The sequence below is a fragment of the Hyperoodon ampullatus genome (genome assembly GCF_949752795.1).
Source record: "Hyperoodon ampullatus genome assembly, chromosome: 15".
Taxonomy (NCBI): Eukaryota; Metazoa; Chordata; class Mammalia; order Artiodactyla; family Ziphiidae; genus Hyperoodon; species Hyperoodon ampullatus.
The window spans coordinates 10,318,548-10,331,877 of record NC_136928.1 but is presented as its reverse complement, the minus strand read 5'-3'; the positions used below and the strand labels follow the sequence as shown (position 1 = coordinate 10,331,877).

Sequence of the window (13,330 nt, the reverse complement as noted above, 5' to 3'; positions counted from 1 at the left end):
AGGGGGAATTCGTTGGTGGTCCTGTGGTTAGGACTCCGTGTTTTCACTGCCGAGGGTGCAGCTTCCATCCCTGGTCAGGGAACTAAGATCCTGCAAGCTGCGTGGTGCAGCCAAGATAAAAAAAAATAAAATAAAAAAATTTTTTTTGGCTGATGAGAAAAATGCCCATTGTAAAGCATGAAAACATTAAAGCAGGTGTTCTCAGCTCAGGGCATTTTTGACTCCAGAGAATATTTGGCAATGTCTGGGGACGGACTTGTCACATTGGGGGGTTGTACTGGCATGTAGGGCAGAGGCCAGAGACGCTGCTCAGCATCCTACAGTGCACAGAACAGCCCCTCCAACTAATGATTATCCGGCCCAGAATGTCAGTAGTACCAAGGTTGAAAAACCCAGCATTAAAGAAACGTATCATATAGAAAGGGAAAATCCTCTGCAGTGTAATCTTTGGATTATTTTTTAGAGGGAGGAAGGTGACCTCCATTTAATTTCTTATTTTTAAAATAGATTGAAAGGTACAAATGGCACCTGCTGAAGGTTTTCCCTTCCAGCCATGCCTATAGCTGCAGAGTTTTCCTGCCAGTGCTACTGATTGCTTGTGTCCCTCTGGAGATAGTGACTTATTCCATGATTACCTCAGCCCTCAATATATGTTCTCGCTTCTGAAATCTGAACTCTTTTAAGACCTATACTAAGCTCATTAGTACTGATTTGTGTTACCAGTTATTTTTCTCTTATTAGTCTTATTTCCCTAAGTTATAAGTATCCTGGTGATACTCATCTGTCTAGTACTTTTTCTGTGTTCTCCAGAGCTGAGCACAGTGGCAAACATAACAATATTTAGCTAACATTGTTGAGCATTATTTTATGTCTAGCACTGTGTTCTGAGTGCTTCACATGTAGTAACTTTTTTAAAGTTCATAACAGTCCTTTGAGGTAAGTTTTATTATTATGCCCGTTCTATAGATAAGAAAACTGAGACACAGAGGGCTTAAGTAGTTTGTCCACGTTTGGGGCTAGGGCCAGGATCTCATTCTTACCTATTAGCCTCACTGTTCTCTGGCTGATCGATTTGTATTGGCAGCACAGGACCCCCTTTTGAGCTTTTGAGAAGAGGAATGATGTGATTATCATAAGTAGGAAAATTCATTTTTATGAGCTTGAGGGTGAGTTTGACGTAGGGAGGGATGCTTCAGGGTAAGGAAGCTATTCAAAGCTGCTGGAGTAATCTGAGGGCGAAGTGATATGGATCACCCAGTGTGTATGCCAAGGGCACTGAAAATGAGGAATAGGAAAGAGACTTAGAAGCGATCATTCACCAATCGTTTTGTTTTGTTTTTGGCTGCACCTGTGCGTCTTGTGGGATCTTAGCTCCCCAACCAGGGATCGAATCCAGGCCCCTGTCAGTGAAAGCGCCGAGTCCTAACCACTGGACTGCCAGGGAATTCCCAGCAACTGGTTTGTTGAACCATAACTTGTATCTAGTGAAGTTGACAACGTATATACTCCCGATCCAACAGTTCAGTTCCTAGGTATGAGCTCAGGAAGACTCACACAGGTGCTCAGGAAGATTCATTAAAATGTTTATAGCAGCACTGTTTTTGTAAGAGCAGAAGAATCAAAGACACTTAAATACCACACATATGTCAGTACAGATGAATGACCCAGACCATTTCTCTTGAACATAAATGTTAAGGAAAAGCAAAAAGTTGCAGAAGAATATGTAAAATAGGATACCACTTACATGAAGCTTAAGAACATGTAAAATGAAACTCTGTATTGTTTAAGGATGCGTGCATATGTGAAGTATAACAAAATGAATGAAAAACACTATTCAGATAGCGGATACCACTGTGGGAGGAGGGAGGAGGAGCCGCTAGGAGGTGTGCACATGGGTGTTGCCAGGATGAGAGAATGAGGTGCAATTTGTAGGTTGTCAGTATTTCCTTTATTGCTAATAGACTAGTATATGTAGCCATACTTGCGTGCCATGTTGAGACTGACCTATTATCTCTTAACCTTGTCCATCTTTTGCCGGTTTTTCCTGCAGCATTGGGACAGATCCCTGTGTCTTTGGTTGAATACCAGATTAAGTAGTTGAACTTTTAGAGCCATTTTGGATGAAAAATACTTGTCTTTGAACTGTTGAATCCAAGGGTCATACCCAGGATGTTAAGAAGCTTATTCTGAGAGGCAGGAGACCGGCTGCGGGTCCCCTCCTGTCAGGGCTTCACGCAGTGGTACTTGTAGTCATGGTGGGGAGCATCATCCAAACTCTTTAGAATGTTTTTTTTTTTCCTTACCGCCACGTCAGGGAGTCATAATTCTTAGTTTAATTTGCACACATTAAGCACAAATTTAATGTGAGTTCACTGTTTTCAAATTTCCAAAGAAGAAAAGTTAATTTCTTAAGTATTTGCAGTGTTAAGAGAGGCGTGGTATTGAGAACACAGTCAGGACTGTGACTTCGTGAAATAGTCTACAAACTGATGCAAATGGGATAAACAAGAACTGTAGTTTCCATGTAAAAACTAACTAAGTTGATTGCTTTACAAAAGTAGTTGGAGATGAGTCCCCAGAAACCAAGACTACTTTAATATCATTGACTCTCTTGTTTTCTGAAATGTTAGAATTTACCTTGATTTATATGTTTTCTGATCCTTTAAAAAAAATTTAGGAAATAAACTCATCATTTTGCTTTCCAGTACTAAAATATGCTTTTTCTACTACTATCTTCTGGTTCCTTCTTTTGGATATTCCTATTTAATGATTAATAACTGAAACATGTACTTACTTTTTTTCAAACTTATTCTTTTTCTTTGTAGGTATTTCTGACCTAGGTGAGTAATTATGTGTATTTTATGTTTAAAGACTTCTGTTTTGAGTCTTAAAAGACTCAAGTCTTACTTTTTTGCCTATGATTCTTATACTAAACCATCTAAATTAATCTAAAGTAGAATTATGTTGCATGTGATAAATCTGATTTGTATATTTTTGTCATCCATGTGCTCTCAGGAACAAAAATGTTTTCACTATGTGATTGGAAACCTGTATAGATATATAGATATATATGTATATACATTTTAAAGTTTTTATTTTGTAAAATTTGAAACATTAAAAATAAGAAAACTATAATGAACTCCTGTTTACCCATCACCCAGCTTTAGCAGTTACCAACACATGGCTGCTTTTGTCTCATTTATTCCCCCAACTTATGTTGAAGCAGATCCCAAACATTATATTCTTCAGCTTGTAAAAACTTTCAGTATGTTTTTTAAAAAATGTGATCACCATACCATTGTCCCAGTCAACAGTAATTCCTTAATGTCATCAAATATATCTCTTAAGTGTTCAAATATCCCTAATCACTTTATAGAATGAGTTTTTTTAGTTGTTTTGTTCAAATCAGTATCCAGAGGAGCTATACATGGTGAATTTGGTCAATAAATCTCTCATCCTCACTTCGTTTTTTTGCTTTTCAATCTGCGTATTGTGGAATTGAGTTGTTTATCATAGTATTTCCCATATTCTTTATTTTGCTGTTAGAGCCAAAATTCTTAACCTGTGGTAATATATCAGAACACTTCTGGAGTGTGAGATTGGGGAAAGAAAAAAAAAAACATCAGAATCAGAATCTTTGGGTATGATTATTTTTAAAAGCTCTACAAGTGCTTCTGATGGACACCTCTGGCTGCAGATCACTGTCCTGGATAATATTATCTGTAAGAAAAAGTAGAGAACTCTTATTAGGGAAAAGTCTGAGAGAATTTGGATTTGATTCAAGTTTTCTCAGAAAATGTAGAAGTGAGTACATTTGTAAGCTTTGTATTTATTTGTAAGCTTTGTCCTTAGAGGCAAAATTATGGTGAGTTATAAAGCCAATTTATAATCAGTTCAGATTGGAAGTACTGCTAATTTGGGTTCCTGGAAAAAAACAGATTCTATACCTGGAGGCCTCCCTGAATTATTTTGCTTGGGATTGAAAACGCTTAGTTGCTGGCCATGAGCTGTGAAGTTCTGATTACACGGCAGCCTCTACATCTCTTTTTAAGTGTCAGCTCCTCTTGGCTTTTCTTCCTAGCTGTTTAAATTACAATCAGTTGAGGCAAGTTACCTTGTAGATGTATGATTTTGGTGAAATCATTAACATTTTCATGTGGTTTTGTTTAGCTGACAGGCTGTCCACCGACGACCTAAACTCCCTGATTGCTCACGCGCATCGCCGCATCGACCAGCTGAACAGAGCGCTGGCCGAACAGAAAGCCACGGAGAAGCAGCACATTGCCTTAGCCTTGGAGAAACAGAAGCTGGAGGAGAAGCGGGCGTTTGACTCTGCAGTGGCAAAAGCATTAGAACATCATAGAAGTGAGATACAGGCTGAACAGGACAGAAAGGTAAAGAAAGGAGCGAAACTGCCTAATGTTTAAAGTGAATCTAACTTGTTTGCTTCTAGAGGTAATCCCAGCAGTCACTGACTTTAACGTACTAGCTGTAAGTCAGGCCAACCCCCCTCTTGAATGGAACTTTGGCCCTTGTTCTAGTCAGAACTTCTAGGGAAGGATTGGTCTAGCAGAGAGCCTTTATGTTGAGCTGATGCAGGAGTGTCAGAAAGTAATGAGCTGCTGGCATCCAGGATTATCTAGCTTGCCTTTTCCCAGTGGAGCCTCTGTCCGCTTAAGCAGTGCTGAAAGAGTCTATTGGATTCCCAGTATATTTTTCTCCTCAAGTGTTTTTTTTGTTTCTTTGTTTGTTTACTTGGGGTTTCTTTGGCTGCAACACATGGCCTGCGGGATCTGGTTCCCTGACCAGGAATTGAACCCACGCCCCCTGAAGTGGAAGTGCTGAGCCCCAACCACTGGACCCCTCTCTGCAAGCGTTTCTAAGTAGTTAGTGGTGAAGCATGGATGAAATAGCTGTAGTCTTCTGTCTGAGCACATCATGTATTAAATAGATGTCTACAGGCTGATTTGGGAACCCGACTACTCATCCTACCTTCGCGTTTTCTCAGCTGCACGGTTGACCATTCCCTCCTCCTTTTTTAAAAAAATTAATTAATTTATTTATTTTTGGTTGTGTTGGGTCTTCGTTGCAGTGCGCAGGCTTCTCATTGTGGCGGCCTCTTTTGTTGCGGAGCACGGGCTCTAGGCGCACGGGCTCAGTAGTTGTGGCACACGGGCTTAGTTCTCCGCGGCATGTGGGATCTTCCCGGACCAGGGATTGAACCCATGTTCCCTGCACTGGCAGGCCTATTCCTAACCACTGCACCACCAGGGAAGTCCACTTCCTCCTCCTTGAAGCTCTTTCTTCTCTAGGCTGCCAGACCCCCCACTTGCTGGCCTTTCCCCCACCTTGCTGCCTTTGCTTAGCCTTCAAATATCGGCGTGCACTGGCATTGTTCTGAAACCTTTTATCCATCTAAGCTGCCTCTAGGTGCTCTTCGCTAGTCCTGTGGCCTTGAAGTTTAAATACCGTCTATTACTGACACTTATATTGCTGGCTCTGACCTCTGCCTTGGCTTCAAGGGCTGTCCAGCAGCTGACTTGGTGTCTTCACCTGGATTTTCAGTAGTCATTTCAAACTCAACATGTTCAAAACAAGTTTCTTGATTCTCTCCAAACTGTCTCCCAGCCCCTCAGCTGTTTCTGTCGAAATAAACCTCCATCCACTCAGTTGATCAAGCTAGAAATCACGCTCAGTTGTTCCTCCATCAGTTTTTGCATCCAGACCATTGACAGAGTCTACCAGCTCTGCATTCAGAATAAATTCCTCAACGCTCCACTTTTCTTTCAGTCACCACCACCTTAGTTCAGAGTATCATCTTAACAGGGTCCCTGTTTGCATACCCATCTTTCTATGTCTATTTACACAGGCAAGTGGTCCTTATAAAATGTATTCTCATCAGACACTATGCTGCTGAAAGTTCTCCACTGACTGCCGACTGTATTTAATATAAAATCCAAATTCTTAACTTATACCAAAGAAGCCCCTTGATCTCATTCCTGTTTGCTGTGAGCCAGGCTTCCCTTACTTCCCTTATTTCCCTAATGTACCAGGTACCTTGGGGTTTTTTGGTGTTGTTTTGGTGCCTTGACTACATCTTTTGCCCTGGTGTAGCCCTGTCCTGTTCCCTTCAATCTAAAGTAGAGTCTCTGTATTACTTTCTCTCATATTGTCCTATTTATTTTCTTAAAAACAAGTGCCACAGTCTGAGATGTCCATTTTGTCTGTCACTGATTCCTCTCTTGAAATGTATACTGCAAAAGAGCAAGAAGTTTATCTACCTTGAGCACCACTGCATCCAAGCTTATAGTAGGCACTGCCTGGCACAGGGCTGGCACTTCATAAATATTTATGCACTGACTGAATGGGTTCATTTATTAACTATATTGTTTCTGAGAAAAAGGAAGTTATGATTTCCAGGTAATTAGTATTAAATAATTTGTAATATGACCCATGGCTAATTGTTAGGCCAGACATTATAGGCTTTTCATAGTTTTGGCTTGATTAGGCCTGTGTTGAATCTAAATTCATACTAAAACAAGCAGTTTCAGAGGAGCTTTCTTTGTTGAGAGAAACTGTGTTCAGTAACTGTCAGATATTTGTTCCTTTTCCTAACAGTTCTGCAGGGTAGGCATTATTATTCACAGACAAGAAAATGGAGACTTAGAAGATGAATAATTTCCCTAAGGTCACACAGATGGTTGCGGTGAAGCTGTGTTTGATCCCAAGTCTTTGTAGTTATTTCTGTGGTCTCGGATTTCTTGATTCTCAGGGGAGCATGTGATGCAGGAAATGACAGTGTTTGCTTTGTACAGGAGGCAGCCTGGTGATGTGGAAGAAACTCAAGTCTGGGGGTTAGAGAGACCCCTGTTTGAAATCTGATTTCGCCACAGCCTTGCGACATTGTCTGAGTCACCTTCCAACATTCAGCTTTCTGATTCGTATGAGAATTCAAAATAAGAATGTGTTCCCATGCACGGCTCATCGTAAGGGGTTCTGGACGTGGAAGCTGCCATCATCGTGGTTACTGGCCTTTCTCTTTTGCTAGAAGCGTATGTGGAGAATTGAGAATTCCTCATCACTGTGCTTGGCCTCACAGGTGGAGGAAGTCAGAGATGCCATGGAGAATGAAATGAGAACCCAGCTTCGCCGCCAGGCTGCTGCCCACACCGACCACTTACGAGATGTCCTTAGGGTCCAAGAACAGGAACTGAAACACGAGTTTGAGCAGGTGAGGACCTGTCGTAAAGCATCGTCTCCCCTTCAGCCTCCTTTTCCCCTTTACGTTATAAACAGTCTCTGCTTTCCTTCTGATGTGCTCCATGTCATTCAGTCTGATAGTGGAAGAATGGGGACAGATTTCTAATGGTGCCTATCCTTGCTGGAGGGGGACTTTTGTATATTTCACATCTCCTTTTTACATAAAGGTGTGCCTGTGTGTTACTGATCAGATGTGTTTTGTATTTATGTCCTAGTCATTTGGAGCCTTCAAAGCTTTAAGGAGGGTTGGTTCAGGGGGTTTCCGGAACGCAGGTAATAATACTTGACACATGTATCGCCTGCTTTATCTCCACAAACTCTTGTGGATTATGTGGTAGTTCTGAGATTTTTATATTTGAGGAAACACCCCGGAGAGGTTAAGTTTGGAAACCACAGCAAACCATCAGGATACCTTTAATCATAATTAGTTTCTACTCAGCAAGCCATTTATAATATATTAATGTATTATTTTGTCTCACAAGAAGGGAATGAGGTTTTCCAAGTAAGGAAGACCTCCAGAAAACTGAAATTTATACCAGTATGAAAAGTTATATTACTTTGAATTCTCTTTGATGAGTATTTTGAGAAAAATGAACTCTTAAAGTGGAAGATATTGAATACAATTTAATGTCTGGGTGGCCATACAGTTACTTTATTTTCTAAAGTTGTCATTTTCTCATTTTAATAGACTTCTTTCTTCCCCTCCTGGTCTTCTTCCTCTAATATTAGGTTCCACCAGTAAATTTGTAGAAGATGAAACATCACATATGCTTTAGGAAGCTTTTGAAACCTTACACATAATGTAGGAGTTTCATGATACCTGTTTTGAGATGTTAAAGGCCCTCTTTACTTTTGGAGGCAGCAGTTACTGGAAGACTTAGTGGCCCGATAAGTGACATGCACTGAGGTAGCATCACTTTTCTCTGTGCACTATTTACCATTTCAGGACCTGTCTGAGAAACTCGCTGAACAAGAAATACAGTTTCGTCGGCTCAGTCAAGAGCAAGTTGACAGCTATACTCTGGATATAAACACTGCCTATGCCAGACTGAGAGGAATCGAGCAGGCTGTTCAGAGTAAGCACATGGACCTCTTATAGCTAATTTCATTCAGCCCTACTTCTTAGGGTAAATTCTTGCTATAAGGATAATGGTATACATGCATTGACATTAGGGAATAAAGATGCTGAAGACCCTCTAATAACTTTTATTCATTTCTTAGACAATTAGCCCCAGATTTGATAAGTGTGTAGTATAGAGAGTTGTGAGAAGAAATTTAAAAGGATCTAAAAATTAAACCTAAGTAACTTGAAGTTTTACTCCTTATGTGACCGGCATGAGATCACAAGGCAGTTTACCCAACACACTTTGGTTGTGTCTCACGTGCCCTGAGTGGAGAAAAAGGTCAGTGTGCTGCATGTTCGCCCTCCAGGCTCTGCCGTTGGAGGGTTACCTGGAGGTGGTGGTTTGCTGGTTCCACCCACCAAATGGATGGTGGTGGTTTGCTGGTTCCACCCACCAGATGGATGGTAGTTATGCTGAGGCCTCCATGTGCCACACTGGAAGGGAAATGTCCTGACAGTGAGGATTTTATTAATAAAATGGGTTTCTGTGGGATGTGATGGAATCTTTTTTGTCAGATAAGCATAGCAATAAGCTAAGTACTCATGAAATTTCAAGATCCAGTAGTCCGTTTCTTTGTAGAAAGTAAAGTTTCTGATGGCCTTAATGTAAGTCTTGGCTTAATTTAAATACCACATTTCTTTCTCAAACATTTCTAAAGATAAATGTATCTGAATTAGATACCCTGCATCTCCTAGATGTCACAGGAAGAAAGAAGGGAGACTCATCTGTGCACATCCACCCTCCCAGCTTTCTCCACGGCTACAGTAAAAACAAGTCCTCAGCAGATTACGTCGTGCCTTGTTGCCTCTTGTGAAGAGGCCAGCTAGGAAAGAACGCACCATAAATAAGTGGTGGGATGGGCTTGGCAGAGGCTCTCTCCAGCCCCGTCTTCCACTTCTGTGGAAGGTGTACCAGTTCTCTCTGTGTATGAGGACATAGTCAGGTGGAGAAAAAAGTCTGTCTTTGCCTTTTTTTTTTTAATAGGTCACGCAGTCGCTGAAGAGGAGGCCAGAAAAGCCCACCAGCTCTGGCTGTCGGTGGAGGCATTAAAGTACCGCATGAAGACGGCATCTGCAGACCTGCCCACTGTTCCCCTGGGTAGCGCAGTGGAGGCCATCAAAGTCAGCTGTTCCGATAGTGAATTTGCCCAGGCTCTAAGCGCAGCCCTCCCTCCAGAGTCCCTGACCCGTGGGGTGTACAGTGAAGAGACCCTTAGAGTCCGTTTCTATGCCATCCAAAAACTGGCCCACAGGGTAGCCATGATCGATGAGACCAGGAATAGCTTATACCAGTACTTCCTCTCCTACTTACAGTCCCTGCTGCTGTTCCCACCTCAGCAGCTGAAGCCACCAGCAGAGCTCTCCCCCGAGGATACAGACACATTTAAGTTACTGTCATATGCCTCCTATTGCATTGAGCATGGTGACCTGGAGCTGGCGGCAAAGTTTGTCAATCAGCTGAAAGGGGAGTCCCGACGAGTGGCACAGGACTGGCTGAAGGAAGCCCGAATGACCCTAGAAACTAAGCAGATAGTGGAGATCCTGACAGCATACGCCAGCGCCGTAGGAATAGGAACCACTCAAGTGCAGCAAGAGTAAGGTCTAGGAAGAGTCTTGTCACATTTCATGTCAACGGAGATCGGCAGTAATACATGAAGGGTTTGCAACAAGGTCTCAGAATTGCCCAGAAATGAGCAGGTGGCAGGTACTGTTCTAAATGTTAACACCTGTTGCATTTATATTTTTCCTTTTTGCTGTCATGTCAGTCAACTCCAGGAGCACTTTATTTGCAACTTGTGTAACATTTTCTGTTTTTCAGGTTTTACTGATCAGGCTTGTGAGCCAATCAAAATCATGTTTGTGGTCACTGTTGCTATTGGTTTTGCCCTTGGAGCAAACTGAATAAAACAGAAATTGAAAACTGAGTAGCTTATCCCTTTTCAAAAAGTATCATTTCTAGTTTGTTGTGTATATGGAAAATTTCCTTGAGAAGCAGAAGTAGCAACTCCTGGGCGCTCAGTTTCCAGGCTGTGAACCGGGTTTCAGAAGCCCTAGGCCTGTTCTTGGCTTCGAAGGTCCTAGTGAACTGATTCCTGCTGGTCAAACTCAAGAGTGATGTAAGTATAAGCCAAAATGCCAATACATTTATAATTGGAGATACATCATTCCAGTGATTCAAAGGCACTAGAAATAGTCTGTATCCCAAACTACGATTGCTACCACAGGGAAAAATAATATTTTATACTGGGATCCAATACACCCGCACACACCCTTATATGCATGTATACATGAAACAGTTTCTGGAACCATTGCTTCTCCTTTCTACTTGTGATGTACTGTGTTCTGGTCTGTGGCATTAGAAAAATGTTGGTGTCTTCTCTACCCACAAATTAATTCCACAGCCCTCAGAAAAGTTCATGGCTCCCAGTTCTGGAACACTGGTAGTTGGCCTTGCTCCTTTCTGGTATGTGGACTGTGAATCTCTCCATTGAAGTGGGGGTGGTGAGCCTGGAATCTTAAAGGGGTTCAATAATTTTGTGGTATATTTGAACTGGATTGCTGTAAAACCCAGAGAACTTGCTTACATGGTTCACTTCTCTGAAGATTAGAACAGTTGCCATATTGGGTAAACATTAACCAGTGTTTCACCTTTCATTTTTTACTTCATGAAGTTACCGTCAACATATTTTTTCAAAATCATGTTTTTTTGTTGAGGTTTTTTTTCTTTTTTATAAATTTATTTATTTTATTTTTGGCTGCATTGGGTCTTTGTTGCAGTGCGCAGGCTTCTCATTGCAGTGGCTTCTCTTGTTGCGGAGCATGGGCTCTAGGCGCGTGGGCTCAGTAATTGTGGATCGCAGGCTCAGTAGTTGTGGCGCACAGGCTTAGTTGCTCTGTGGCATGTGGGATCTCCCGGACCAGGGCTCGAACCCATGTCCCCTGCATTGGCAGGCGGATTCTTAACCACTGCGCCACCAGGGGAAGTCCTTTTTGTTGAGGTTTGTGTGTTCATAAACAGATTATTGAAGAGGCATTTTTATCTGAGCAGCATACCTGGAAATCATGAAAGAGAGGGTTGTCTATATACTTCTGCCGGCGTATCCCGGCTCCTGATTGTTACACTCAGGTCTGCACGGCGCCTGACGTTGTCCTTTGATTTGGGGACCCAGTGGTTCGTTTGGCGTTATTAACGGTCCTTATGTTCCTCCTAAGTGGATTCTTAATTCAACACATCTAGTTTCTCTGACTGGAACACACACTTTGTGTGATGTCCTTAACCTCTGCAGGTAGAGGTACTCTCGGCACCTGTGGGCCATTAAGCTTTGACTAGAAGATAATGAGGCTGTTCTAAACTAAGCCTTTCTTCCCTTTGGAATAGCATGAAATTGTAGAATACATTAACTTGCAAAGCTAACTTATTTGTCATGTTAGAAGTGTTCATAATTTTTATTTTACTCAGGAAATGTGTAAAACATTACAGACTAGAAGGAAATAAATTTCTCTAGGAGCCCAGGAATAACTTCCTTTGGATGTGATTATCTGAGCTCACAGGAAGCAGGCAATACTGAGCGGTTTATTTTAGCTCTCCAAATCAAAATAACAAAAGCCACTGGCTTTCAATTTTAGTATTCCTTTAGCAAACCTCCCCAACCCTCACTGCATATTGAGAAACAAGGTGATGTTGAAAGGGGACTCTGCTTGTCCAGACCCTGATTTTTCTTCCTCATGCCCAGTAAGAGTCACATCTTCCTGAGCTATCACTCAGCAGCCCCTTAGGTGAAAAGGGCCTTCACTTGGGCCTAAAGAGCCTTTACGTGGGTTCTCAGTTCTACCTTCAAGGAGGTGGAATCATTGAAACTCTGATCTTTGCCTTAATGTTGTTTAAAGTTTCTAAGTCAATAAAGTAAGTAAAATGTAAACTTAGGCAGTCTTCTTTTTTTAAGGCACGGTACTTCTGTGTTCCTTAGTATTGACTTAAACCCTCTGCTTTCTTAACAGGTTCTGCGTAAAAGCAGTCTCCAAGTCCCAAATTAGTTGTCCCACCACTTCTAAAGTAATTTGAACTCAGTGCAGAAGAACAGATAATTTAACATAAACGGGAAATAAAAAGTGATTACATTTCAGGCCAATCACTCATCGGGTCCAGTGGGCACCATTTACCTGAACCAGGGCTCGCCTGAGCTCCCCTGGTTTCCTCCCTGCAGATGCATTCAGGGGCTGGGGGATCTGAGAAAGCAGAGGGAGCGCTGAGGAGGAGGGGCTTTGCCTGGCTACGCCACCCTTTTCCACAGGGGGTGGTGCCACGGTTTCACTGGTTGGTCTGGGTTAGCTGTACGGATGCTGCCCTGGGGTCTCAAGAAGAAAGAGGAGGGGCTCTGGAGGGACTGTGGGGCACAAGCCAGCAAAGGCGTTGCTGTCGTGGGAAAAGATGGCGTTGGTATCGGCAAAGCTTAGGTTTTCCTGGGGATGACTTCTATTGGGACCTTCACTTCTCTTGGACGTTCTGTTTTCAAGAGTAAAGTCTTGCTGAGCTCTGTACACTTGGCGTTTGATCTCCAGTGTTCCTTCTAAAATCTTCTATAAAGTCCACAGCTATGCAGGTCGGCTAGACAACTTTTTTTTTAATAAATTTATTTTACTTATTGATTTTTGGCTGCTGTTGGGTCTTCGTTGCTGCGCGCGGGCTTTCTCTAGTTGCGGCGAGCGGGGGCTACTCTTCCTTGTGGTGCGCAGTCTTCTCATTGCGGTGGCGTCTCGTTGTGGAGCACGGGCTCTAGGTGCATGGGCTTCAGTAGTTGTGGCTCACGGGCTCAGTACTTGTGGCACACGGGCTGAGTTGCTCCACAGCATGTAGGATCTTCCCGGACCAGGGCTCGAACCCATGTCCCCTGCATTGGCAGGCGGATTCTTAACCACTGTGCCAGCCACCAGGGAAGTCCAAGGACA

General features: G+C 42.4%; 1 protein-coding gene across 22 annotated transcripts in view; it reads left to right on the top strand.

The window, feature by feature from the left end:
• IMMT (inner membrane mitochondrial protein) overlaps nt 1-10,308 on the top strand; it is a gene marked incomplete at its 5' end in the record, with an annotated part of 45,730 nt that extends 35,422 nt beyond the window's left edge. For 18 of the 22 annotated variants that reach the window (XM_079720998.1, XM_079721012.1, XM_079721010.1 and 15 more), the window contains 5 exons: nt 2,826-2,840; nt 4,171-4,394; nt 7,100-7,231; nt 8,207-8,336; nt 9,369-10,308. In XM_079720998.1, coding sequence (XP_079577124.1) covers nt 2,826-2,840; nt 4,171-4,394; nt 7,100-7,231; nt 8,207-8,336; nt 9,369-9,982 — 1,115 coding nt within the window. In that variant the 3' untranslated portion in view covers nt 9,983-10,308. The remainder of the gene's footprint in view (nt 1-2,825; nt 2,841-4,170; nt 4,395-7,099; nt 7,232-8,206; nt 8,337-9,368) is intronic. The other 4 variants (XM_079721006.1, XM_079721014.1, XM_079721003.1 and 1 more) reach the window with 1 other exon arrangement.
• Nucleotides 10,309-13,330: the final 3,022 nt, after the last annotated feature.